Source organism: Fusarium keratoplasticum, chromosome 1, assembly GCF_025433545.1.
Source record: "Fusarium keratoplasticum isolate Fu6.1 chromosome 1, whole genome shotgun sequence".
In the NCBI taxonomy this organism is placed as follows: Eukaryota; Fungi; Ascomycota; class Sordariomycetes; order Hypocreales; family Nectriaceae; genus Fusarium; species Fusarium keratoplasticum.
The window spans coordinates 3,922,533-3,946,468 of NC_070529.1; the positions used below are offsets into that span (position 1 = coordinate 3,922,533).

General features: G+C 54.6%; 7 protein-coding genes across 7 annotated transcripts; 3 read left to right on the plus strand and 4 right to left on the minus strand.

Moving 5' to 3' along the window:
• Positions 1 to 654: 654 nt before the first annotated feature.
• On the plus strand, positions 655 to 1,187 carry NCS57_00117300 (uncharacterized protein; the record flags this gene model as incomplete). The annotated part of the gene is made up of 3 exons (XM_053051244.1): positions 655 to 821; positions 904 to 1,006; positions 1,056 to 1,187. 3 exons carry the CDS (start codon positions 655 to 657, stop codon positions 1,185 to 1,187), a joined length of 402 nt encoding a protein of 133 aa, XP_052919759.1.
• A 521-nt stretch (positions 1,188 to 1,708) lies between these two features.
• NCS57_00117400 (uncharacterized protein) lies at positions 1,709 to 4,116 on the minus strand (the record flags this gene model as incomplete). Its single annotated transcript, XM_053051245.1, has 2 exons — positions 1,709 to 3,990; positions 4,050 to 4,116. 2 exons carry the CDS (start codon positions 4,114 to 4,116, stop codon positions 1,709 to 1,711), a joined length of 2,349 nt encoding a protein of 782 aa, XP_052919760.1.
• A 2,346-nt stretch (positions 4,117 to 6,462) lies between these two features.
• Positions 6,463 to 8,930, minus strand: NCS57_00117500 (Acetyl-coenzyme A synthetase; the record flags this gene model as incomplete). The annotated part of the gene is made up of 5 exons (XM_053051246.1): positions 6,463 to 6,525; positions 6,582 to 8,410; positions 8,468 to 8,494; positions 8,652 to 8,675; positions 8,738 to 8,930. The coding sequence occupies 5 exons, from the start codon at positions 8,928 to 8,930 to the stop codon at positions 6,463 to 6,465; spliced, it is 2,136 nt and encodes a 711-aa protein (XP_052919761.1).
• A 4,176-nt stretch (positions 8,931 to 13,106) lies between these two features.
• Positions 13,107 to 14,310, minus strand: NCS57_00117600 (uncharacterized protein; the record flags this gene model as incomplete). The annotated part of the gene is made up of 3 exons (XM_053051247.1): positions 14,197 to 14,310; positions 13,518 to 14,140; positions 13,107 to 13,455 (listed from the first exon to the last, which is right to left on the minus strand). The coding sequence occupies exons 1-3, from the start codon at positions 14,281 to 14,283 to the stop codon at positions 13,107 to 13,109; spliced, it is 1,059 nt and encodes a 352-aa protein (XP_052919762.1). The 5' UTR covers positions 14,284 to 14,310.
• Positions 14,311 to 14,684: 374 nt separating this feature from the next.
• Positions 14,685 to 15,542, minus strand: NCS57_00117700 (Ribosomal-L16 domain-containing protein; the record flags this gene model as incomplete). The annotated part of the gene is made up of 3 exons (XM_053051248.1): positions 14,685 to 14,869; positions 14,917 to 15,058; positions 15,111 to 15,542. The coding sequence occupies 3 exons, from the start codon at positions 15,540 to 15,542 to the stop codon at positions 14,685 to 14,687; spliced, it is 759 nt and encodes a 252-aa protein (XP_052919763.1).
• A 326-nt stretch (positions 15,543 to 15,868) lies between these two features.
• On the plus strand, positions 15,869 to 19,194 carry NCS57_00117800 (Replication factor C subunit 1; the record flags this gene model as incomplete). The annotated part of the gene is made up of 5 exons (XM_053051249.1): positions 15,869 to 15,968; positions 16,018 to 16,069; positions 16,117 to 16,158; positions 16,211 to 18,823; positions 18,879 to 19,194. 5 exons carry the CDS (start codon positions 15,869 to 15,871, stop codon positions 19,192 to 19,194), a joined length of 3,123 nt encoding a protein of 1,040 aa, XP_052919764.1.
• Positions 19,195 to 20,630: 1,436 nt separating this feature from the next.
• On the plus strand, positions 20,631 to 23,509 carry NCS57_00117900 (uncharacterized protein; the record flags this gene model as incomplete). The annotated part of the gene is made up of 9 exons (XM_053051250.1): positions 20,631 to 20,709; positions 20,780 to 20,851; positions 20,917 to 20,961; positions 21,018 to 21,470; positions 21,615 to 22,026; positions 22,085 to 22,338; positions 22,395 to 22,712; positions 22,762 to 22,979; positions 23,027 to 23,509. 9 exons carry the CDS (start codon positions 20,631 to 20,633, stop codon positions 23,507 to 23,509), a joined length of 2,334 nt encoding a protein of 777 aa, XP_052919765.1.
• Between the last annotated feature and the right edge of the window lie 427 nt (positions 23,510 to 23,936).

Below are 23,936 nucleotides of genomic sequence, written 5' to 3' on the forward strand. Positions count from 1 at the left end.
GGAGTTGGTTATGGAGAGTTAGTTTGTTCTTGTGATGGCTGTCGTGATATGTTTCGAGTGGATCCATCTCCATCTCCAAATCACATCTCATCTCTGACTCGCGGGACAAGCCGTTGTTGTCTCCCTTCCCACAAACAAAGGGGGCACCACCCATCCATTGATCGATTGTTGTGTGTGCGTGCGGGTGCATCCCCGCATCAAAGCGTGTGTATTTGTCTAAATACGTACCTTGAGTCCGTCCTTGTCTTGAACATGCCCGCCGCCCCTTTCGAGTTTCCCCTCAAAGGCGTCCAATTGTAAACGACCTGGTATGCCCGCTCAGCGGTTAGAGGTGGAAACGCCCCCGCTCAACAACTCTAGAGGGGCGCTGCTGCGGCGGCGGCGGGCCAAAAAGCATGGGATTGGAACCCCGGGTTTGCATATAATGCCATGTTCGATAAGAACCTAGAGGGGGAGAGACAGACATCCCCATGTTGTCGCATCGTCAAGAGTTGTTTGTTTGTGTAGAGTATCAATCAATTACACCGTGAAACATTTGATACAAAGGAAAGAACTTGCCAATTCTTTACAGACATCATCATTACCCTCTCTTCTATTACTTTTATTTTTCTCTCTCAAGGCAAAGCCTCATTCAACACAGAAACCCTCCCCGCCATGATGGCATCATCACAGCTCCACGGCCTCAACCGCGGCAGACACTCCCCCGAGTGGACAGCCGAGATGCGCGACCGCCAGGCCAGAGGCAAAGATCCCACAAAGGAGGAAGAACAGCCCGAGCCCAGCAAGACGAAAGACTCTGACGCGCTGCAGATAGGAGGACGGCAAGTCTTTCTTTCCCCTTCCTAATTCCTGTTGCTCCCATTTCGTAGTAGCAAAGTGACTGACTGGGATTTTATCTACTAGCCACTATGAAGAATCTCACTTGGAAAAGGAGCGCAGGGGAGAGGCTCTGAGCGTCCTCGATAATCCAGAGGCCCTTCTAGCCCACGCCCAAGCCAGCGGCGACGTGAGCATCTCCTCTCTTCATGTTTCCTCTCACCTAACTGTTGTCTTAGAGCGTCACTGGCCAGCGCGTCCGCTGGCTGCGGCAGCTATGCGGCTACGACGAAGATCGAGACAGACAACCGATCCATCCGATGAGGAGCTCCAAGGGCCAGCAGTATGCGGGTGATCGGGGAGGTCGATAGGAAGAAGGGGGTTCTTGCTCTGGATCGGATATGAAAATTCAGACAGACAGGACTTTTTACGCATTCACGATGGAGTTGTCATGCTTTTTTCTCACGAGCCCTTATTTTCAAGAGCAGCGGTACACACGTTTATGATTCAAAACGATATCGACATTTGCCATCCACCTTTTCTAAAGCCATCGTTGAAAAGATATTCCAAAAACCTAGGTATGTAGTGCCATGTCTGTATGTATGTGTGTGTGTGTGTGTGTGTGTGTGTGTGTGTGTGTATGTATAAACAAGGCTTTAACAACACGTCTAACGAGCTTATCCAAGCTCCCATCCCATATGTTGAAGACTTCGCTATCCTCCAAAAGGTTGCTGACACGATAAAACAATGCTTGTGCTGACAGTGTATGACCCAACCAGCCCTCAACCAAAAAAGCAGACATAATGGCTGGTTGCCCAAAAAAAGACTCCTTAAAAGAACGCCGTCAAAATGCTTTGTATCCTAGAATCGATACCCCCTTTACGTCCCCAGTCTATGCGTATCTCATACTGCGCGTCCTTCCCCAGTTTTGCTGGTTATTCCCCCAGTTTTGCTGGTTGTCCAAAGGCGCGTAGTTGTAACTTGGTTGTGGGTGCGGGTTGGCGCCCCGAGAGTACGCAGGCCAGGCGTGCATCTCTGTGGGCTTGGGAGCCTTGCGCCGGCTGATTCTTCGTCGGATGCAGCTGTAGCAGCAGCTGAGGATGGCGATGGCGAGGAGTCCGGCGATCACGCAGCCCACGGGGATCGTGATGTTCTTGTTGTCCTCGAACCAGCCCACAATCTCCTTCCATGTCGAGCTGCCCTTGCAGTCTCCGTTGTCACACTTGCCGCCGCCCGCGCAAGGCGTGCCGTCGAGGAAGTTTTGGTTCCTCTGCGTGCAGACAGACTCTCCCGGATATTGGCACGACAAGAGACAGCTCGATGTGCAAGCCTTCATCTGTTCGCCTTCATCCGTGCTGTTCTGCCACATGGTCCTGCACTGCTGGTCTCGGGAGGTGCACTGTCCAGACGCGCACTTGAGTCCGTCGCCGCAGTCAGTACCGTCGTCCTTGTGCTCATCCTTGGGACAGTTGGCATCCTTGCCCGTACACTTCTCCTCAGGGTCACAAGCTCCCGTGCTGGCACGACAGACTGTTCCTGAAGACGAAAACTTGCACTGCTTGGTGCAACAATCTTCGTTGGTGTAGTCACATTCAGCCTCACCCTTGAACTTGCATTTGGATCCGTCGCAGCAAGGGTTGTCTTTGCAACTGGCGTCTCCGCCGCAGTCGCAGTCCTCACCCTCCTCGACGATGCCGTTACCACACTGGCTGCCCGTGATGGTCTTGATGCCCTTGTTGTCAGTCAGACACTCCGTCTTGACGTTGCGCTTGAAGCCCGAGCAGATGTTGCCGATAGTGCAAGGCGAAAACTCCTTGATGCTGTCCTTGCTGGAGGGGTTCATGATGTACTGTTCATTGGCATCGCACGTGCTCTTGCTTAGCGGGCAGCATGATTGCACGTCCGACTTGACCGGGCATGCACTCGAAGTACAGTCGTGAACGGCGCCAAACGTGTGTCCCGTCTCGTGAGCAAACACCTGCCATTCCGATGATGTTCTCACCACGACGTTGGCACCAGCCACCGTCTCATTTCCTGAACCGCTACCACCCGAGTTGTCCGACGATCCGGAGCGGCACAGCTGACCCAACCACGCGAGACCGACGGCGGATTCAGTGGGACAGGTGCTGAGCAGAGTCCAATAGGCGTTACCATCCTGATACTGACCACGCCATGCCGAGAAGAGGTTGAGTCGGGCGGCCAAGTTGACACTATCCGAGCACTTCTGGTTCCAGGGAGCTGCTTCAGAGGGGGCAGAGGGGCACCCCTTGTTGCTGATGGTGAGGTTACGGAGACCGAGTGAGATGCTAAATGTGCTTTCATATAGTCGCGAGGCTGTGTTAACCATATTGATAACGTTCTCCCTCAGTGCCGTCTGGTTGTCGAATTCAGCCGTGTAGCCGCAGTCGGTAGCAATTCCCAAGAGAGCGACCTTGCGGGTAGTGGGACAACCGTCAACAGAACCGATGGTCGCCATGAGGTTCACACCAGTGCCATCGTTGCCCGTCGATCCTCCGTCGATGGATTGTCGGCCAAACAGATGTTTGGCAGGGGTAGAGGCAAATGTGTTATAGTCCTGCAGGTCGTGAAAGTCGCCGTTGAAGCCCAGCGAGTCCGAATCGCAGAGCGCATGCGAAGCGGCGTCGCGCTTCAACTCGTTGGGGTCGTAGGACATAATATCAGAGTCTCGCCAGACAACCATGGTCTCGTCGTTGTTCTGCGAAGCGGGCAACGCAGGGTCGCCTTCATGTCGAACCTTTTCATAATGGCTGCCAAATTGAATATGGTGGTGTGTTCCGTCGAGTCCAAGAGTGCCCTCGAACAGGGGCTTCTCACCGTCGCGGTAGATGGTTATCCGTGCCCAGCCAGCCTGGGTCCATCCCTCTCTCCCAGCACGCTCTACAAACGTATCGCCCTTGAACACCCTGTGGTCGCTGCGCTTGACGGGCTCGACGGATTCGACCTTGCCATCGGCGTCCAGATAGGTAACGGAGAAGTCATCATGCAGGATGTCGTGGTTCGGTTCGAGCTTGAGCCGGATCTTTTGCTGTCCGTTGTGAAGCGAGAAGTAAAGGTCGAATTTGGAGTCGGAGTGGACGCGGTGGGAAGGCGTCTTGATGACGGCGTCGGCGACAAAGGTCACCTGGCTAACGGCATTTCGCTTTACCGAGTACGCTGGCAGGCCAAAGACATCAGCACGCCCGCAGAGGGCATCGCGGAGAGAGTTGACATACCTAGCGAGGACTCTATCAAGAGGGCGACGCCGGCAACGGCGGTCGCAAGTGACCTTATTGATACCATGTTTTTCTTTATTCGTCGGACCGTGAGAGGTCCTGTGTAGGGAGAGGCAGCGCGCCAAGTAGAAGCAGTCCTACAGCATACAGGCCATCCAGAGGCAATATGGTCCGGTAGAGTAATGTGGGAAAGCCAGATGTCGGAGCAATAAATGTGAGACGGATGATCGAGACGTTTCGTTCGCCGTGGTGAGACGGACAGGCCGAAGCTGGGGGACGCTAATAATAAGTCGGACGGGTTGCAACGACACGAACGAGGGAGGAGTGGAGATGTGACGTTGTTGTTGAAGGTCGGAAGTTGCCAGACGAGGCTGATACAAAGGGGACTCTTAAGAAATCGAGGGAAGAAGCCTCAATAAAGAAGAGGGGAAGAAAATAAACAAGATTATTGATTTGACCGAGATTGATCAGCAGGCGTTGGGATAGGACAGGATGACGGGAGATCAGAGGGAAAATCAGAGTGTGGCGGAGGGCCAAGGCTTATCCCTAGAAGGTACAGCACAGTCAAGACTGCCGTAGCCCGGTGATGGCCATGAATGACCCCCAGAGAATATGGAATCCAACCTATGCCAAGAACTTCCAAGGGCTTGGGATGTGGATGCTGGGGGGACAACCAAGCCCCGCCCCCAGCGAATAGAGGCACAGAGGCCGCGCGGTGCCCTCCTCTGACCTCCTCTGCACGCATAGTAGCGCATAGCATAGCCCCTTGGCGGGTTTGCCAGAACCCGTCAGGATCATGAATGTTGGCCGTGAATGGCTTCTTTTCTCCAGCAGCTTGGTAAATATCAACATCCCCTTTATCCCGAGTTGCATTGCATCTCCCTCCCTTGCCTGTATCTTTGTCTGAACCCTTTGTTGTTCGTTCACCTTCATAGTTCGCAGGCGGCCTCCAATGACAAGCCGGACCCTCCTCCCTCCGTGCGCCGACGTATCCGAGAGCCTCGACCTCCCCGTGCGTCGTGCGTGCAGCGCCGAGCACTAACACTCACAGGCTTGTTTCAACCCAGGGCTCGTATTCCCACGCGCGCGCGCGCGGCTTGCCCCCAAACATGGCAACCCGCAGCCCGCTTCTTGGGTTCTCTATTTTTGACGCCCGGCCTCTCCTCTCAGATCAGCTTGACACGGCGATGGAGTTGGAGATGGGGGATGCAGACAACTCGCCTCGCAGACTCGAGGTTTCTTGCATTTGACGAACCCGCATGAGCTGGACGTTTATCTTTATCACCCAGTAGCATCCCCTCACCAATTCGTTCAGGCTCAGCTCAGGTCCAGTTTCAGCAGCGTCTCGGAAACCGCCCACGCCGGTTACGAAGACGGAGACCCTACCTACATGCGCCCAGCTGCTATTAATATTACTCGGCGCCTATTCACCCACATCAACCTTTTTGTGCTCCTCAACTCGACGGATCCAATGTCAACGATATCTCGTCTTTACCGCTACGACGGTTTATCTCTCTCATCCCTGCTGCTCTCTTTTCACACGACTGGCCGCTCCGTAAGCTGACAGACAAAAAATCTCCTCCCTCGGCACACAGCCTCAATCAGGTAGATTGCATGTTCGGCGGTCGGTGTGCCCATTCTTGGCTGCACCCATCATCTTGTTAGCCAAGACGTCCCCTACCTCCACTCGTTGACTCGAGATCCATTCTTTGACCGCAATCATGACGAGTCCATTCAGCTCTGGGCGCATCTTGGTGGAACATGATCCCCCCCAGCCTTGATTTTTCGGTCAATTGCTGCTTTTTTCGGTTCTGAACCCTTGAAAAAACATGACCCGTCCTTGAAAGCGAGAAAAACAAGCACATCGCGCAGTAATTCCGAACTCAAGTTGGTGGTTATCCCACTATCCCACTCGTCCTCCGATGACAGTACACGCGTCCCTTGCCATGATGTGAGAAAATGTTAAAGTCGCCCATGGCAGTTGTCCCAGCCAATGCTTTCTTTGAATCATTCTTTGTTCATCTCGGTCCAATGATCATGATCTGCATCTGCATCTGCATGAAATAAACACATCACCTCAGTCATGATTCATATGGCTCATTTCTAGACCTTTCTTTTTTGTCTTCCTGAAATAATCTTGTGTGTACAAAACAAAACCGCAATGCTCATAAAATAGCTTCATAAAAACGGTTCCCAAGCCATCGAGAAAATCCTCTTTCAGGTAGTGTCGTGGCTGTATTGTATCCCAGCATCAACCCCAAAACACCGCACGGGACGTCCGTTTGATTCCGGGTCGCTTCTCGACCTCTCTCATCCAGATCCCGTTTGCCTTGTATCCATGGTATATAAACTCCACTAGATAAATGCACCATCTCATCCCTTCTCTTTACTCATCTCATCATTCAACGAGGGCCTACTTGCGCTTGGCCTCATGCACGCTCTTGATAATCTTCTCCACAACAGAGGGATCAGACAGCTGCGTATCATGTTAGTCAATGTGCCTCCAACTCTCCAATATTGAGGGCAACTTACAGTAGTGATATCACCAAGCTGATCCTCCTCACCCGCGACAATCTTTCTCAACACACGGCGCATAATCTTGCCACTTCGTGTCTTGGGCATGTCGGGGACAATGTACACCGCCTTGGGGGCGGCGAATGGTCCGATGCTCTTTCGCACCTGGATGATGAGCTCCTTGCGGAGAGCGTCAGTCGACTCAACGTCCTCCTTGAGATCAACAAAGGCGTTGACAGCCTGGCCGGTGAGCTCGTCGGCAATACCAACGACGGCGGCATCGGCAACGGCGTGGTGCTCGAGGAGGGCAGCCTCGATCTCGGCAGTCGACAGACGGTGACCGCTGACGTTGACGACATCATCGACACGTCCTCGGATCCAGTAGAAGCCCTCGTGGTCACGGGCGGCACCGTCACCAGTGAAGTAGTAGCCCTTGTAGACATCAAGGTATGTCTCCTTGTATCGCTTGTGGGCTCCCCAGACGGTGCGAGCCATGCTGGGCCAGGGCTGCTTGAAGGCCAGGACACCCTCGACATCGTTGCCGTGGATCTCCTCACCGGACACGGGGTCGATGAGGGCGGGCTCGATGCCGAAGAAGGGCAGAGAGCAACTGCCGGGCTTGGTAGGAGTGATACCGGCAAGAGGGGTGAGGGTGTGAGATCCGGACTCGGTCTGCCAGTAGGTGTCGACAATGTGGCACTCCTCCTTTCCGATAACCTCAAAGTACCACTTCCAGATCTCGGCAGCAATGGGCTCACCGACGGAGCCCAGAACTCGGAGGTGAGCGAACCTGCCTCGGACGTGCTCGTCACCGGCACGCTTGAGCAGCCGCAGGGCGGTAGGGGCGACGTAGAACTGGGTGACGTTGTGGCGCTCAATGATATCCCAGTATCGGGAGAAGTTGGGGAAGGCGGGAGTACCCTCGAAGACAACGGTAGAGACACCGAGCATCAGAGGGGCGTAGACGACATAGGTGTGGCCAGTGATCCAACCGACATCACCACCGCAGAAGTATCGGTCGCCCTCGTGGATATCGAAGACGTACTTGCCGGTCATGGCAGCGCCAAGCAGGTAACCGGCAGTGGTGTGCAAAACACCCTTGGGCTTGCCAGTGGAACCAGAGGTGTAGAGGAGGAAGAGAGGGTCCTCAGAAGCCATGGGCTCAGGAGGGAAGTAGTTGGGCCACTTCTCAACCTCCTCGTGCCACCAGAAGTCACGGCCGGCGGTCCAGGGGATCTCGGAGCCAGTGCGCTTGTAGACGAGGACGTGCTCGACGTCAGGGCACTGCTTAAGGGCATCGTCGACAATCTTCTTGGTGCCGATCAACTTGCCACCTCGCTTGCCCTCGTCGGTGGTGATGACAACCTTGCAGCCGGCATCGACAACACGGTCGCGGAGAGAGTCGGCAGAGAAACCGGCAAAGATGACGGAGTGGACAGCACCGATACGGACACAGGCCATGAGGGCGACAATGGCCTCGGGAATCATGGGCAGGTAGATGGCAACAGTGTCGCCCTTGCGGACGCCCATCTGCTTGAGGACCCAGGCGGTGCGGGAAACCTCGCGGAGGAGCTCGCCGTAGGTGACATTGCGGCCTTCGCTAGGGTCGTCGGCCTCGTAGATGATGGCAACACGGTCAGGATCAGCAAAGGCGTGGCGGTCGACACAGTTGTAAGAGGCGTTGAGGCGACCCTCGTTGAACCACGAGACGTCGGCGTTCTGGAGGCTGCCGCTGCGGGTGGTCTGGAAGTCGCGGTCCCACGAGATGAGCTCACGGGCGCGCTCAGCCCAGAACTTGTTGGGCTGGGTAATGGACTCCTTGTAAAGTCGCTTGTACTCCTCGAGGTCTAGAGAGTGGGTCAGAGACTGTTGAGGCTCCGGTGCGGATTCCGGGATTAACTTACTGGCAAGGTGGGGCCTGTGGGGGTGCTCTGTCGGGTAACGGGGTTAGCAAGGGCCGAGTCTACGGAGCGTAATAAGACGAAAGAAGAAAAGAAAACAACAACAGGCGTGACGAGCGAGGGCCAATGGGTACCGCGGTAATCTCGTCTCGACGGAAAAGAAAAAGGGGTAATTGGTAATGCATACTGGCAAACATCCGCTGCGGGGGGTCTATGCGAGTCGTTAGCAACAAGTCCAATGGGCGCCGAACCCGGCCGGGCACGCGAGCTTACGGTAGGTGTCGACAAGGTGGGCCTCAGCGACCACGGGGGCCTTGGTCTCCTGGGCAGGAGCCTCTTGAGTCTTCTCGGGGACGGGTTGGCTGGCTGCAGGAGCGGGAGCGGCAGCAGGGACGGTCTCCTTGGGGAGGACCTCGGGAGCCACAGCCGGCTCAACGGGGACCTGGGGGTTCTCGACGGTTGCCATTGTGACGGTTGGGGAACGTTTGTAAAAGAATTTTTTTTTTTCGTTGAGGGACGCGGGCAGATGCGTATGCGGATGCGACGTCGATGCGGGGTAGCGTGACCGTGGAGCTTGTCAGAACTGACAGCTTTCGGTGTTGCTCTTCGGGGGAGAGGCCGAGGATGCGCAGTTGGAGTCGGGAGAAGAGAAGAGATGGATGAAGAGAAGAGTCCAAGTTGATCAAAGATGGAGGGGAGGACGAGGGAGAAATAGTTGAGTTGAGATGGAGCGAGAGGTTTGATGAGAAGGTCCGGTCTGCGGGGGAGCTGGGGGACCATTGATTCTTTATGGTAATTTGGGTACATCGCCATTGGCAGGCCGGCCGGTAACTTGTCACTGGTACCTGCACCAACCGGCGAGCGGCGGCCGGCGAACCGGGGGGGCCATTGCCAGCCCAGAGCCGTAGCAGCACCGCCGTGATCCTTTCCCCCGAGCCATGTCCCGAAGAACCACAGCCAGCCCAGCACCCAACTCCCGTCGGCCAGCCAGACTACCAGAGTCATTCATTGCCTAGCCAGGCTCTTGACGGTTGCCCCCCATGCATCGTCATCGGGCAAGACAGCCATTCGCCGCTCCCACACACAGACGCTCGGGTCCGGCACTCACTCCAGCATCTGGCTAGCATCCAAATGCTGGGTAACCCCAGAACACAACAGGGGTGACTTGACGTCCAATATCGTCGCAAGGCTGCCCGTGCGCTGCCACCCATAGCCGGCAGTCCTGGCCCTATTCCAGGTCGAGCTTCTGTCATGCGCCGCCATCATGGCGTCTACGGTCGGTATCTCCCTCCCTGCCCATCCCACCATGTCTGTCCAGGGCGCAACGGAGGTAGCCCGTTGCCCTACGCCCGAGGTGTGATATGGACGGATGGCTGTTCTGGCTATGCCTGCTCTGTACATGCCTGCTGGAGGTGGTTGCCTTTGATTCTTCTTCCGGTTCCGTACCGTCTATCGATGTTTACGGACCCGAGCACCCCATGGCAGCGTTGCTTTCGTGCCGTCATCCTCCGTTGAAGTGGCGGATACCCTGAGGGATCTTGTACGGGCTCTCTATACTAATCTAATGTTGTAAGCTCATTCACATCAAGCTGCAATCATCAATCAATCTCGGCCGCGTCTGCCTCTAATTCCATCGCGACTTTTGCTGGGTGTGGTGGGGTCCCGAACACCGGGGCGCCAGCTTCCAAACCCACCCACCACCGTCTTGCGATTTGGGATGCTGACGGTGGATTATCCACGACTGGATACACCGTAGCTCTCTGTGGTCACTTAAACTGGAGCTTGGGTTCCTGGCGGAACCGAGGTCCTTGCGCCCTAGCTCATCAAGAAGAAACTTTAGACACTGGTTTTGTCGAGGCTGTGGTGATGATAAGCTGTGAAGCCATCTTGACCATCTTCTTAACCCCCCGGTACCCCTTCAGGATGATGGACTTTTTTTTCTGCCCTCTTCCTCCTGAAATCCCCTACCCTTGAGCCCCCATGCCGAGCTATGTGCGGCAGACCTCCCACGGTGGCTGATGGTGCAGCTACACCATGGGCAGGCCTGCATGCGGTACTTTTAGTACTGGGTACTACAGGTTCGTCCCTGGCTCCATTCCCGGCCCCATTGAGAATGCCTGCTGGCCACGACAGACATTGCAAGCCAGGACAGGGCCTTGATGCTGCACATTGGCTCCCGAAGGAATTCGGTATTGCCACTTCGAAGGGCCAAGACTGGAGAATTGTCGGTTCCCAGCCAAGGGGAGGAGGCGAAACAGATCGAGAGACACACGGTCCGGGGAAAGGATGTCATGACGGAGCCGTTACGGCTCCGGACGCGGAAGAGGCTCGAGCTGGAGCTGCGGTGTCCCTTGCCCGAAACGGGAACCGGATCTCCCACCCAGAAAAACGTGTTATGTGATTGACCGTGGTAATCAGTGGAGCCTTTTTGGAGCTGGAGGCCAGCATCTTGGGCCGTATGCGGAGGGCGCGGCTCTAACATCCATGGGACGGACGGTGGAGTCTCAGGGATGCGAGGCGTCTCCTCGATGCAGGAGGAGAGCACGCCGGCAACGGCCCCTCATGAAGAGAGACTGACTTGTCTAAGCGCCGCATCCGAAGTCGCTGGATGAGTTGTCCGCGCCTTTGAGGCATCATTGAAGATATCCCCAGTATGGCAAGAGTTTGTCATCGCAGCTCGACGCTTGAGGTTTTAGGCGCGTATTCGTTCCTGCCGCCGTCTCATCTGCCTTATAACCACTTCCGGTAAACGGGATGCATGCCCACCGGCCGTGCAATGGCGCAGGTTGGCAGGTGCAGCAGCTGCCCCTCATAACTTCCCCCCGCATTCGAAATCTTCGGGGTTAGTCCTCGCGGCTCCTGATTGGCCAGCTCGGCATGCCCCTCCACGGCAGCATCCCAGAGGTTAGACCGTCAGGGTCTTAATTCTCCTCCGATTTTCACCTCCCACGCTCCTCAACAAAGTTCGCTCCGTTTTCGAGACGGCGCTGCGCCAGAGCGCTGCAGATTGCTAGGTACCTGGTACATCTATCTCAGCCCATGTCTGAGGCACTCAGTTACTGTTTCGGGGAGAATTGCTTGTGCTGGTCGAGATTAGGATTGCAATCTCAACACCATCCTTCAAGCCTGTCGCGCTCAACCATTTCCTCTTGCTGCGGCATCTTTCGGTACTGAGAATCTCCCTCGTCGTCTTCCGGATATAGCCACCAACTACGGAGTACTTGTCCTTCAGCCGCTCATCGTGCCGTTTCGCTCAAGTCCCGAGACTCCCGTCCGTTTCAAGTAAACGGCAACTCTCTTGTTCAAAGCTTCACACCCCCTTCAACCCCCTCCAATACCGAGATTAGAGCGAATGTGTGCGACTCTCTCTGTTGTTGACGTATCCGTCTCGCCGCTAGCTCGGGCTGGGCTCTCCCCTCGTGGTGGCTAATCCTGAATCGGCACTTCCACACGCCGCCCGAGCGCCCATCCCCAACCCGCCCGTCGACCGTCGACCCTTGTTCCATGCCCATCCCTGCCCCAACGGCCGGGCCAAAGCCCAGCTCTTGAACCGAAGCCACAGGAGCTGCATCATGACTGTGGCGTTTGTTGCCGGCCCAAGCCACATCTGTGACGGCGTTTGAACATGATTGCTGCCGTCTGGCCGTACCTTCGGGACTCGACCGAGATGTTCATCAGTGATACAACGAACGGAACTTGTCCATTTGAAATGTCGGCACCGTCCTTGCTTCTCCCTTCCGCATGTGATGGATGCCCTCTCGCCCATCCATTCACCTAGTCTTGGTCAGCTTTGATTTGCTCCTCTCACCCAGCCGAAGCTCTCGAGATCCGCGGCTATTCCTCACCTCTCTGCGTCATCTCGAACCCACACACCTTGTCGACTTGTCCACACCCTTCCCCTCAGATTGCCCCTCCACGGACTCCCTTGAGCTCTCCATCCTGGGGAATCATTGGTCGTTGTGATTCTGGCACCGAAATCAACCGGAGCGTTCATTTTGTTTCCGCTTCGGGCAGTTGACTCTCCCTCTCGCAACTCCTCGGCATCGGGGTGTAAAAGAATTCGCCGTTGCCCTTGATGGAAGTTAACCCCGGCTTGGATACACAAGCCTGAGACTGGGCGTCCTGTAGGATGTTAACACTCAACGACCGCTCGGTTCATCCTGGTAGAGAGGCGGCCAGTAAGCAACAGATGCGATGCCTCCCAGACGACCGGACGAACCCAACCTCCCAGGGCCAATCTCAAGACTTCCGTCTCTCCATGCGTCCTAGTCAGGGCAAGCTCTTGCAACTAAACAAGGTTCCGTTTCCCCATTTCCCCATTCCCCGCTCCTCGTCAACCCCTCAGTTCCGGGGCTCCACGACGGACCAGGTTGAGACAAGTATTGGTTGACAGGCTGGTCCCCTCAATGGTGACCCCTCGTCAACTTTGGTTCCCCATCTTCAGCTCTTGGCTATGAAAGATTTTTTCTCTTTATCATATGTCAAGGCGGGGCTCAGAGAGCAGGCCACGCGAGGAGGCCACGAGCCTGGGGTGCCAGTGAACGATATGGGGACAATTAGATGTTGTTTCCCGTTAACTCCCGTGCCACGGGAGTTGTGCTACGTAGACCTCCCTGAACGCCGACCACACATTCTGCCATGTTTACATGTCCATGCTCATCAGATACATCTCCACGATTCTCATGAACTTTGCCACAAACGCCTCCAGATGAAAGATGACCTTGGTTCCCGTCTTGATCCGATGCTCGTAGAAAGCTGCCCACTGAATCACCTCGCCCTTCAAACCGTCGTCGATAAGAGCAATCAGCTTGAAGGCCAGGGTCTTGAGGATGGTGGTGGGGGGAATGCAGTGTGTCAAAAGATCGTACAGCTTTGACCGCACCTGCAGGATCCTGGCTGGTGTGTGCTCCTCCAAAATCTCCTTCGCAATCTGTCCGATGAGGGCCTCCCAGTCTGCCGGCGGGATGGGCGTGCTGTCTGTAACCTTCTCACTGTACCTCGGGTCAGTCCCTGCTCGCACGCCTCGGCCGAAAGACCCGTTGGGGTAACCTACTTTTGGGCATGTACAGCCTCGTACATGAGGAGGGCTCGCCGCAGGTTCCGTCCGCTCTCCTCCGCTATTCGCTGGTGCAGGCCTTTGACGACGGGCCAGCCCTCCTTCTTGGCCGACACGGCTAGCACGTCACAGATTTCCTCGTGGGTCGGCGCCGCCACCCTGACTAGAAGGGTTCTCGAGCGGATCGGTGCAATGATGTTGGCTGTTGAGTTCGCCAAGAGAATCAGCCGCAGGTTTGGCGAGTACTTTTCCATTGTTCGTCGCAGAGCCGCCTGCGCGTCTCGAGTGAGGTGGTCTGCTTCGTTGATGACCACGACCTTGAACCGCTGCTTCGCTGACTGGTCAACCTGTTGTGTTTGCGCCACCTCCTTCAACAAGTCTTGAACGACTACTCTGTCGTAGTTACCGACGTCGGAGGGCGTGATCTCGAGGTGGTAAATGGAGGCGACAATGTTGAACTCGAGCTTTCGATTGCTCGTCGTCTGGAATACTCGGGCATCGATCTTGATCTTCTCCACACCTGGGCCGTAAAGCTCCTTCAGTGTGGCTACTATCCGAGTCTTCTTTCCTGCGCCTGAGGGACCGTAGACGAGGAGGTGAGGAAAGTCGCCGCTCTGGGCCTGTGATACTCGAGGTTAGTGGTGATCATCCCCTTTACTCTATGTGTGCTCCTCACGAGAGATTGCAGTCGACTCGATAGCTCATGGTGATATGTGAGAGAGTCCAGAGACCGCGGTCGGTGTTTGTCGACGATGAGAGCCATTGTAGAAGCTGCTTGGTGATGTGTTGAGAATCGTGGAAAGACAACTTTTTTGGGTTGCGGGAAGACGCGTCGTCGCGTAAAGTGGATGGGCTCTGGAATCACAGGTGGTCCGTGCGTCCGACTTACATGGCTGGAGCCGTTCAGCAGGCAACGGCGCTATGAGGCTCTGAACCTGGAAGCCATGATAGAATGGATGGAGACCTATGCAATATTCATCTACCAACCCTGACAGAGTACTTGTAGAGATAAAAGGGGTGAAAATCATATAGGGTATACTGAGACAAGAACCAATTCTACGTTTAATCAGGGTTACCAAGTCTTGAATATTGTATTCATACAGGTTTACATCAACATCCTTACACTTCGTTATTGTACAGTGTCTATGTCTCGTCAATTCTCCTCTAAGAGGAGCCAGAAGCTGCAGGTGTGCTTCCAACCTGAGTCTCAGTCGTTGGGGAAGAAGCCTTGAGCAGCTCAGCAGGGGCAATTTCCCGTCTCGGCCTTTTCAGCTCCTCCAGAGTTATGCCATCAAGCTTGGTAATTCCAACCATAGGGGCCTCGCCCTTCTTCACAAACTCCCATTGGCCTATAGTCCGTTAGTTGGATCCAATTGATATAAATCTGGAGCCCTACCTGGCAGCTTGTTGCCAGCCAAACGGAATGCATCCCTCACAACTTGCTCGTGAAGTCGTCCTCGAATCTCGAACAGAATCTGGCTCACAGCCATTCTGGTCGCCCAGTGGTCGAATGAACCCTTACCCTTACCCATACGCATCTGCAAAGCCATGAGCTCATGTCCCGCCGAACATTGGGAAAGCCATTCTCACATCGTTACCGCTGACGTAGACACCAACGTTACAGTTCTTTCGCTTGTACAGTCGGTATTTCTGTCCTCGAAGTCGCACCTTGATGGTATCCTCGGCCATCTTCAATTGCTTTGCGCTGATTCTGCGGTGGTGGTCCGTCATTCGCAGACCGTAGTCGCCCCAGATCACAGTCGTTCCCTTTGTCGAGCCTCCAGTGGCCACACGGGGACGTCCCTTGGCCATCTTCTTCTTTCGGTTCAGATTGGGCTCGAGCCAGCTGCCCAGCATGGAGGAAGTCGTCGAGAAGGCGCGGACATTTTGGAGCCGTCGGGCCGCATCAAGCGTCTTCGAGGACTGCTGGAGAGGGGCGCGGAGTTGTCGCAGGGGCGAGGAAGCGCATATCCTCAGTCCCTGAAAGGCATTGAGCAATGCCGATGTGTTGGCGGGCTTCATGGCGGCGATCGGACTTGTCGTCTTGAAGCTGCCTCGCATGACCGAGCTCCAGAAAATCTTCCCCGGCCGAAGATGGGGTGGAGTTGTGGCCTGAAAATCAAGGCCCACATGGCAGGGCCACTTTAGCCTGCAGTCACGGATCTCGCGTCAGCTTCGCGTTTGGTAGGAGCGGACGTGCACGTCACCAGACTCGAACTTCTAGGCTGCTCCTCGATTGCCTGAGATTGTCGGACAACCACTTCCACCAGGCAACACTCGCGCATGGTATAAGTGAGGGCCGTTGCCCCCATATCGTCAGAATTGAGGCAAAATAATCATCGCCAAAAATGCCTTCTGACATCCGGTCCTTCTTTGCGCCAAAGGGTGGTGCACCTCCAAAGCCTGCAGCCAAAAAGTCTGAGGAACCGGCCAAGACCAAGCGCACCAGTAGGTTCCAATACTCTTTATCCTTTCCCATCATACTGACGAAAAATAGAGGGCCGTCGAGTCGTTGAGGATAGCGAGGATGAAGAAGATGAAGTCGTTGAGTATGTACTTCTGCTATCTTGCGCTACGTTTGCTGACGCCGAACTAGAGTGAAGAAACCAGCCAAGCCAGCACCGAAGAAGAAGACACAGTGCGTTGTTCCTTCTGAAAACCCCAATTGCCTCTATTCTAACCCAATTCAGGGATGAGCCAAAGGGTGTAGCTATCTCCGCCGACGATTACTTTGCATCAACAAAGAGCAGCAAACCTTCGAGTTCGGCGACTCCCAAAAAACCTGCAGCCAAGTCCGACGTCCCGATACGTGCGAGCCCTCGAGGCAAACCTGCAACCGCGAAGTCTGCAGCACCTGCCAAAAACGGCACAGTTCCCGCTAAACGAAAGACAACGACCTCCTACTCTCACCATGCGGTTGATGATGATGCCGACGCTTACATGGATGATGGCGAAGAAGAAGATGATGATATCTTTGCTGCCGATGCCAAGGGCCGCAGCAAGCGGAAGAACGATGACTATGAGGAGGACGAATCGGAGGAGGAGGAGCTCCCCAGGCCCAAGCGGGTAGCTACACGGGGGCGTCCATCTGCAGCCAAGGACAACGACGTGAAGGTGACCAAGGCTGCACCTGCAAGCAAGAAGAGAAAGTCTCCTGTCGACGGTTCTGATGAGTCTGAGGATGAGATTCCACGCAAGAAGGCAGCTCCTGCCAAGCCTCGAGCACCTCGGACAACCAAGAAGAAGGATGAACCTGAGGACGCCGAGATTCAAGATATTCTCAACAGCGTTGCTACTGTCCGAGCCCCTACACCACCACCCAAGGACCCTAATGCCAAGTTTGACTGGCGAAAGAACGCATTTGGAGGTGGCAATGCAGCTGCTCCACCGACGCAAGGAGGGGTTGAGCTTCCCGAGGGCGAAGATGAGTGTCTCTCTGGTCTGAGCTTTGTTTTCACTGGTGTTTTGCAGACCATCGGTCGTGACGAAGGCCAGGCGTTGGTCAAGAGGTATGGTGGCAAGGTAGTCGGTCAGCCCAGCAGCAAGACAAGCTTTGTGGTTCTTGGCGATGATGCCGGACCCAGCAAACTGGCAAAGATCAAGTCCCACGGCATCAAGACGATTGATGAGAATGGCTTGTTTGACCTGATCCGCAAGCTTCCTGCATACGGAGGAAGCGGCAAGGGAGCGCAGAAGGCCCAAGAAAAGAAGAAGGCCGAAGAGGAAAAGGTGAAGAAGCAAGTCGCAGAGATGGAGGCGGAGGAAAAGGCTCGAAAGGCCGAAGCAGCCAAGGCTGCAAAGAAAGCAGCAGCAGCTGGAGGACCGGCAGCCGGAAAGGCACCAGCAGCCGCTCCTCCTGTGCAGCTGCTGACTTCCAAGTACGCGCCAACACAACTCAGTCACATCTGTGGCAACAAGGCCCAGGTCGAGAAGATTCAGAACTGGCTCAGGAACTGGCCCAAGTCTAAAAAGTACAACTTCCAGCGACGAGGCGCTGATGGAATGGGAGGTGAGCGTGCTATTATCATCTCTGGACCTCCTGGAATTGGAAAGACGACAGCTGCGCACCTGGCGGCCAAACTCGAAGGATACGATGTCCTCGAGAGCAACGCCAGTGACACTCGCAGCAAGAAGCTCGTCGAGTCCGGAGTCAGTGATGTCATGAACAATACGTCACTTCTTGGCTACTTTGCTGGCGATGGCAAGGATGTTGACGCTACCAAGAAGAAGATTGTTCTCATCATGGACGAGGTGGACGGTATGTCTGCGGGTGATCGTGGTGGTGTTGGCGCTTTGGCCAAGTTTTGCAAAAAGACAGAGATTCCCTTGATTCTCATCTGCAACGAGCGAAAGCTGCCAAAGATGAAGCCCTTTGATCATGTGGCCTTTGATATTCGGTTCAACCGCCCGACCGTGGATCAAGTCCGATCCCGCATCATGACCATTTGCCACCGAGAAGGCCTGAAGCTGCCCCCTGCTGTGGTGGATGCCCTTATTGAGGGCAGCAACAAAGACATCCGACAGATCATCAACATGATTTCGACAGCGAAGCTGGATCAGACCAGCATGGATTTCGACCAGAGCAAGGCCATGTCCAAGGCTTGGGAGAAGCATGTCATCCTCAAGCCATGGGATATCTGCCAGAAGATGCTCGGCGGTGGGCTCTTCGCGCCCGCGAGCAAGTCGACACTCAACGACAAGATTGAGCTGTACTTCAACGATCACGAATTCAGCTTCCTCATGATTCAGGAGAACTATCTTCGAACAAAGCCCATGGCTCTCAACGGAAAGGGATACACCCAACGAGAGTACAACCTCAAGGCTCTAGAGCTTTTTGATAACGCCGCGGAGAGCATCAGCGACGGAGATCTAGTCGACCGCATGATTCATGGCTCTCAACAACATTGGAGTCTGATGCCGACTCACGCGGTCTTCAGCACAGTTCGACCAGCGAGCTTTATCGCGGGTCAGCTGATGGGCTCCAACTTCACATCTTGGCTTGGCAACAATAGCAAGTCTGGAAAGCTGGGCAGATACATCCGCGAAATTCATTCTCACATGCGGCTCAGGTCTTCGGGCGATCACCATGAGATTCGCCAGCAATACCTGCCCGTTCTCTGGGATCAGCTTGTCAACCGACTGCAGCATGAAGGCAACGATGCCGTTGGAGAAGTTATCGACCTCATGGACAGCTACTTCTTGACCCGAGAAGACTTTGACGCGATTCAGGAGCTGGGCGTGGGTCCAATGGATGAGGAGCGAGTCAAGATTGAGACCAAGACCAAGGCCGCTTTCACTCGAACGTAAGTAAACATATATAACCTACTAATCAGCGCACGACTAACATGGACTCTTTAGTTACAACGCAATGTCCCATCCTGTTCCTTTCATGAAGGCTAGCAACGTCGTGGCACCCAAGGCTCAGCCCAAGGAGGTTCCTGACCTGGAGGAGGCTGTCGAGGACGATGACGCAGATATTGCTGAAGCACCAGAGGTTGACGAGGATGATGACGAGATTGATTTCAAGAAGGACAAGTACATCAAACAACCCAAGGCCAAGAAGGCCACCAAGAAGGCCACCAAGGCGGCTGCCGACGACGATGACGAGGAGAAGCCGAAGCGAGGCCGGGCCAAGGCCAAGGCTACAGGAACTAAAGGCAAGGGAAAGAAGTAATGGGATAATTAGACGGGTTTTTTTTTCTTTATTGACGCAAGGATGTCTAAGAGTATCTATCCAGTTAGATGGAGGCGGGTGTTGCGAGTTGCCTGGCCAATAAGGACTAGAGATGGCACGTGACCAGCATTTGTACAATGACAACAAGGAAAAGGAGTCCAGGGCATCGAGGACTCGGGCTATGTATTGTAATGAAACAAGTTTCTTTAGAATTTTGGTATCTGAATCGTGATGAATGATTATCGTGCGTGTTCCTTGGTGGTTGTTAACTCGGTGTTGTCGTTGGTTGATATCTTGGTTGACCCCTGAGTGATCAGTCCTCTCTTGTCCAACTCAGCTTGACGCGACATGTTGACATGCCTGTGTGCAGTTGCTGAGATGAAGAGGGTTATTGCAGATGATTGACTCAATGAAGCTGCGGAGGGGATTGTCGTGAAGTGGTCGAAAATGGTGGTGTTCGGCGGAGTGAACATAAAGGGCGACTTTGGGCGAACACACTTGTTCCTCGACAAATTCTTAATACCTTTGATTAGAAGGTTCGGATCTATGAAACAATGAAAGTACTTTTGTACATAGTCAAGTCATCTAAAGCGGCGACATGCGCAGAGCTGTGGCTCTGTGGCCGTCGAAGCCTTCGACGCGTGAGGGGCAACTGGTCAACACAGGACAACAAGCTCAAGCAGCTGTGCTAACCGCACGTTGCCGTGGTGCCGACTACGCTGCAAGGTCCATCGCTGCAGTGACCGAGTTGTCAACTCGAGGGTGTGCCGCCGCTGGTTGACTGTGGCGTGTGGGTAGTGGTGCCCGGCAGCGAGCAACCCCTCGAGATAGACGCATGAGTTTCTCTCACGTCCAGCACGCCCGCCGAAGGACACAATAGCAGTGAATAAGTTGTCAAATCGAGGGCGTGCAGCTGATTGGTTATGGCGCATGGTTAGCGAGTGGTGCCGGGAAGTGAGCAACCCCCCCTATAGACACCTGAGTATATAGCACGCTTAGCACGCCTACTGTGTAGCAAAGACCATCGTCGTAGTGAACGAGTTGTCAAATAGAGGGGGTGCAGTTGATTGGCTGCGGGGTGTGGCTATTGGTGCAGGAGGGAGCAACGCCCATAGATGCCTGAGTTTCCAGTACGTCCATCACGTCCAGCACGCCCGCGGCGCCTGCAACGCGCGTCGAAGGAAAACAAGCTATGCATTGCAATCAGTAACTGCCACAGAGGGTCCCACTAAAAATATTTATACCCCCCCTCCAAACCGCGGCCCCCAATCTTCTTCCCTCAACACCACGCTTTCTTGCATCAACACCACACGACTTGATCAACAAAGCATCACTTTTCATCATCTACCCAACCGCCCTTTATCATCTCTTCCTTCTATCATCACTACTTCATCATAATCGTAGCCGATAGTTATCATTCATCCTCCATCGCGGCGATGCAGACATCTGCATCGTTTCCTTCTGCCCTAGGCAGTCGGATTTCCGACCTCTTTCGAGGTCATCAATCCGATACACGTAAGTCATCAACATTCGAAGCCCTCCATCACCCTTCGCAAGATATATCTTCTCATTTACGCGTTTATAGGCTATCCTGAACCCAAAGACAACACCAACATGCTGTCTCACACCCTCAAGGCCGCCAAGGCTGACCTGCGAAGTAAGTGTTGACCCCAGACGCACGCGATTTTATCGCTTTGATGGCACGCTGACCTAGATGATAAGAGCGATTTACGCTCTCGAAGGGTAAGTCTTGGACTCGTCCTGATGGTAAGTCATTTCATCATTCTCATCCCCCTCTGCACCCCTAACCCCCTTTGCAACAGAGTCAGAGCCTTTGGTCTCTTCTGAAGACACCATTTCTCCCAAGCCTGCAAAGCGCTCGCTGTTGAACACTCTGTTTGACACAAAGACCGGCCGGAAGCTCCACAAGCGGTCGCGCTCGGATCCTACTTCCAAGAGCGATTCTACCGGCCAGCTTCCTGGCCTCGAGCTGGTTCTGCAACCCTACGAAGATGCCAGGGTCTTCAGCGTCGGAACCAACCAGGCTCTGGACGCAGTGTACGATGCCACTGTCAGCTCTCGTGAGTATTATAGCTGCACAAGTGGTTCATACGACGCTTCGTACGAGGTTGATGAGTGGTCGATCTCTGATCACGGCACCGTCCTGATCCGACGCCCAGCGGGCTTCCACCCGGCTCGATCTCCTTCGCTCATCAGCTGTTACACTCACCACACTGTTTATGAAGAACCTGTGACCCCGGAATCCGAGGCTGAGTGTAGCCCTGAGATGGCCGTTTCCACTTGCGACGAGCTCATGGGAACAACTGACAAAGAACTTCCAGCTCCTTTGAACGCCACTCAGACCGCGCAGACTGAGGCTTAGAACGCCGACGTCCAAGTTACTGAATCCGCCGCGACAGTTCCTGAGAATGTCGCCAACAATGATGCCCCGATTTCTGTCGCGAACATCATTTCCGACACTGAGGCTCACGACAATGAGCCCAGCGACTACGTCCAGCAGTCGTCTGATAATCACAACCTCAACATGGGAAGCCGTGACACCAACCTTGACGCGCGTTTCGTCCAGCCAGTTTCCATGACTCAGATCAGTCGAGTTATGTCAAAGGTCATCGAGGGTCGAACCAAGACCAACTTGATCTTGCGCCCTATCAAGGAACTTCGTCGCAAGCACCGAACCGCCTCGGGATCTTCCAAGAAGATCCGAAAGACTGAGCACGGCACCCGCCGATTCTTTCTCACTGCCAACAATGCCACTACCACACCCATTGTCGATGAACACGACGACGAGGTCCCTGGACCCGCACCTGAGAGGTAAGTCCCCCTTGGATGACATTCACTTGGATCACTTGAAGCTAACACTTGACAACAGCATTGCTGAGTCTCATGAAGATGACCAGAATGCCAATAACAACACTCATGTTGACGAGGATGCCATGAGCCACCCTCATGCCGATGAAGAGCCATTCCATCAGCTGTCTACTCATGAGCCCATGGACGCCGGGAGCATTGACTCCATCCACGAGAACTTGGCCCAATGTGACATGATTCTCGCCGCGTACCAAGGCGAATACGATCAACTCGAACGTACTTCAACACACACCTCTGATCTCTGCGACACACTAGGTGAGTATTCGCCCTGGCCCCAGCACAGCACATGCACATTGCCTAACGTCTTGCAGATCCTAACGACGCCGATTCTCGCTCTGAGCCTGAACAACCCCAATTCACTGAGGAGATGGCGGCCCTTGAGTCGTGGGCGCAGGCCTCGACTCACTGGGGAGATCCCAACATCGGCCCCGACACTGTTCGACAGGTGAGAGACGCTTCCTGGCAACCAACCCAAGCCCTCCTTTTGAATAGATTTCTAACTCGTCGGCTGCAGGGATTCAAGGGGCATCTCGAAGCTCTGAAGCGCACACAGTCGTCCGACGCCAAGGGTGAAAACATCAAAGTTACCCCCTCCATCAAGATCAACGCTCAGTCCGGCCTTCCTGAGAGTGAGAGCAATTTTGCCAAGTGTGGTGACATGTTTCTAACTGGTGACAGGCCATCAGTCTTCTACCTTTGTCCACTCGTGGGTCCAAGACAATCTTGACCGTCATACCGGCACGAAGCCCACCGACGCTCCATACGATCCCATACACCCACACCCTGAGCAGGAAGCTCGTTACACTCACAACATTGACCACGACGAGGATGGCCCCATGGATTTTAGCCGAGCAAGTCTTCCTCAACCCCCTCCCCACGATGGATCCCAACTAACTGTCTTGACTCACAGGACGAACTGGCGGAGGCACTCTATCATCCCCAGGCCCGCCACATTGCTGGCCGCCATCCCCACGAGGCTGTGGACGATTATTGCAGGCTCGCACTCTTTCTCAAGGCAAGAAATGAAGAGGAGAGCAGACTTGAGCGCGACCTCGATCAGGCACGAGAACGGATCGATGCCCGCGGCGCTCAGCTCGAACGCTTCTGCGCTCTCGCCCGCCAGCTCGAGGAGCAGAACGAGGCAAAGGCAGCCAGCCAGCGTCGAGCAATTTATCGAAAGGTCTCGCAGATCATCAAGACCCTCGAAGCGGATGTTGACCAGGCCATGACTCGCTGCGTGGAAAAGCGCGAGCACTACCGCGAACTTCTCTACCGCGAGAAGGCACTCGTGGAGGCGGTCCAGGATGAGGCGCGACACCTCGGCCTTGGGAACCACACCCCCAACGAGCTCGAATGGGCAGTTGAACAACTGGTCGCTGGTGACAGCCTCGAGTATGTCGAGGATGCTCTCAACTCTTGTTTCTGAGCGGTCTCTTGTGACGGTCTAGCTCAACTCACGGATGCAGGACATTACCTTGCCAACAACAAACATGAGCTGCCGACATAACTCTTCCAATCCGACTCTGCGGCACCAGATCACATACACACTGAACAACAGTCAAGATATCTACAACGTCTTCGCATCGATTCTTCTTACACACACGCAGACATCTTTTCATCTCCATCATCAGAGAAAAGGAGTCTTGCCCAGAGATCCCCTCGAGGGACACATCACACACCACAACGCATCGACATCGTCGCGAACCATAGATATCGTTGCTCGCTGAGGAAACAGCTTGAGCACAGGTGCTGACGGAAACAACACACATTGTCTTTTCCACTGACTTCACTGCGAGTTCTTTCTTCATCTTTTTCTCGCTCATCTATACTCTACTAGGAGTTTCGGTCACACG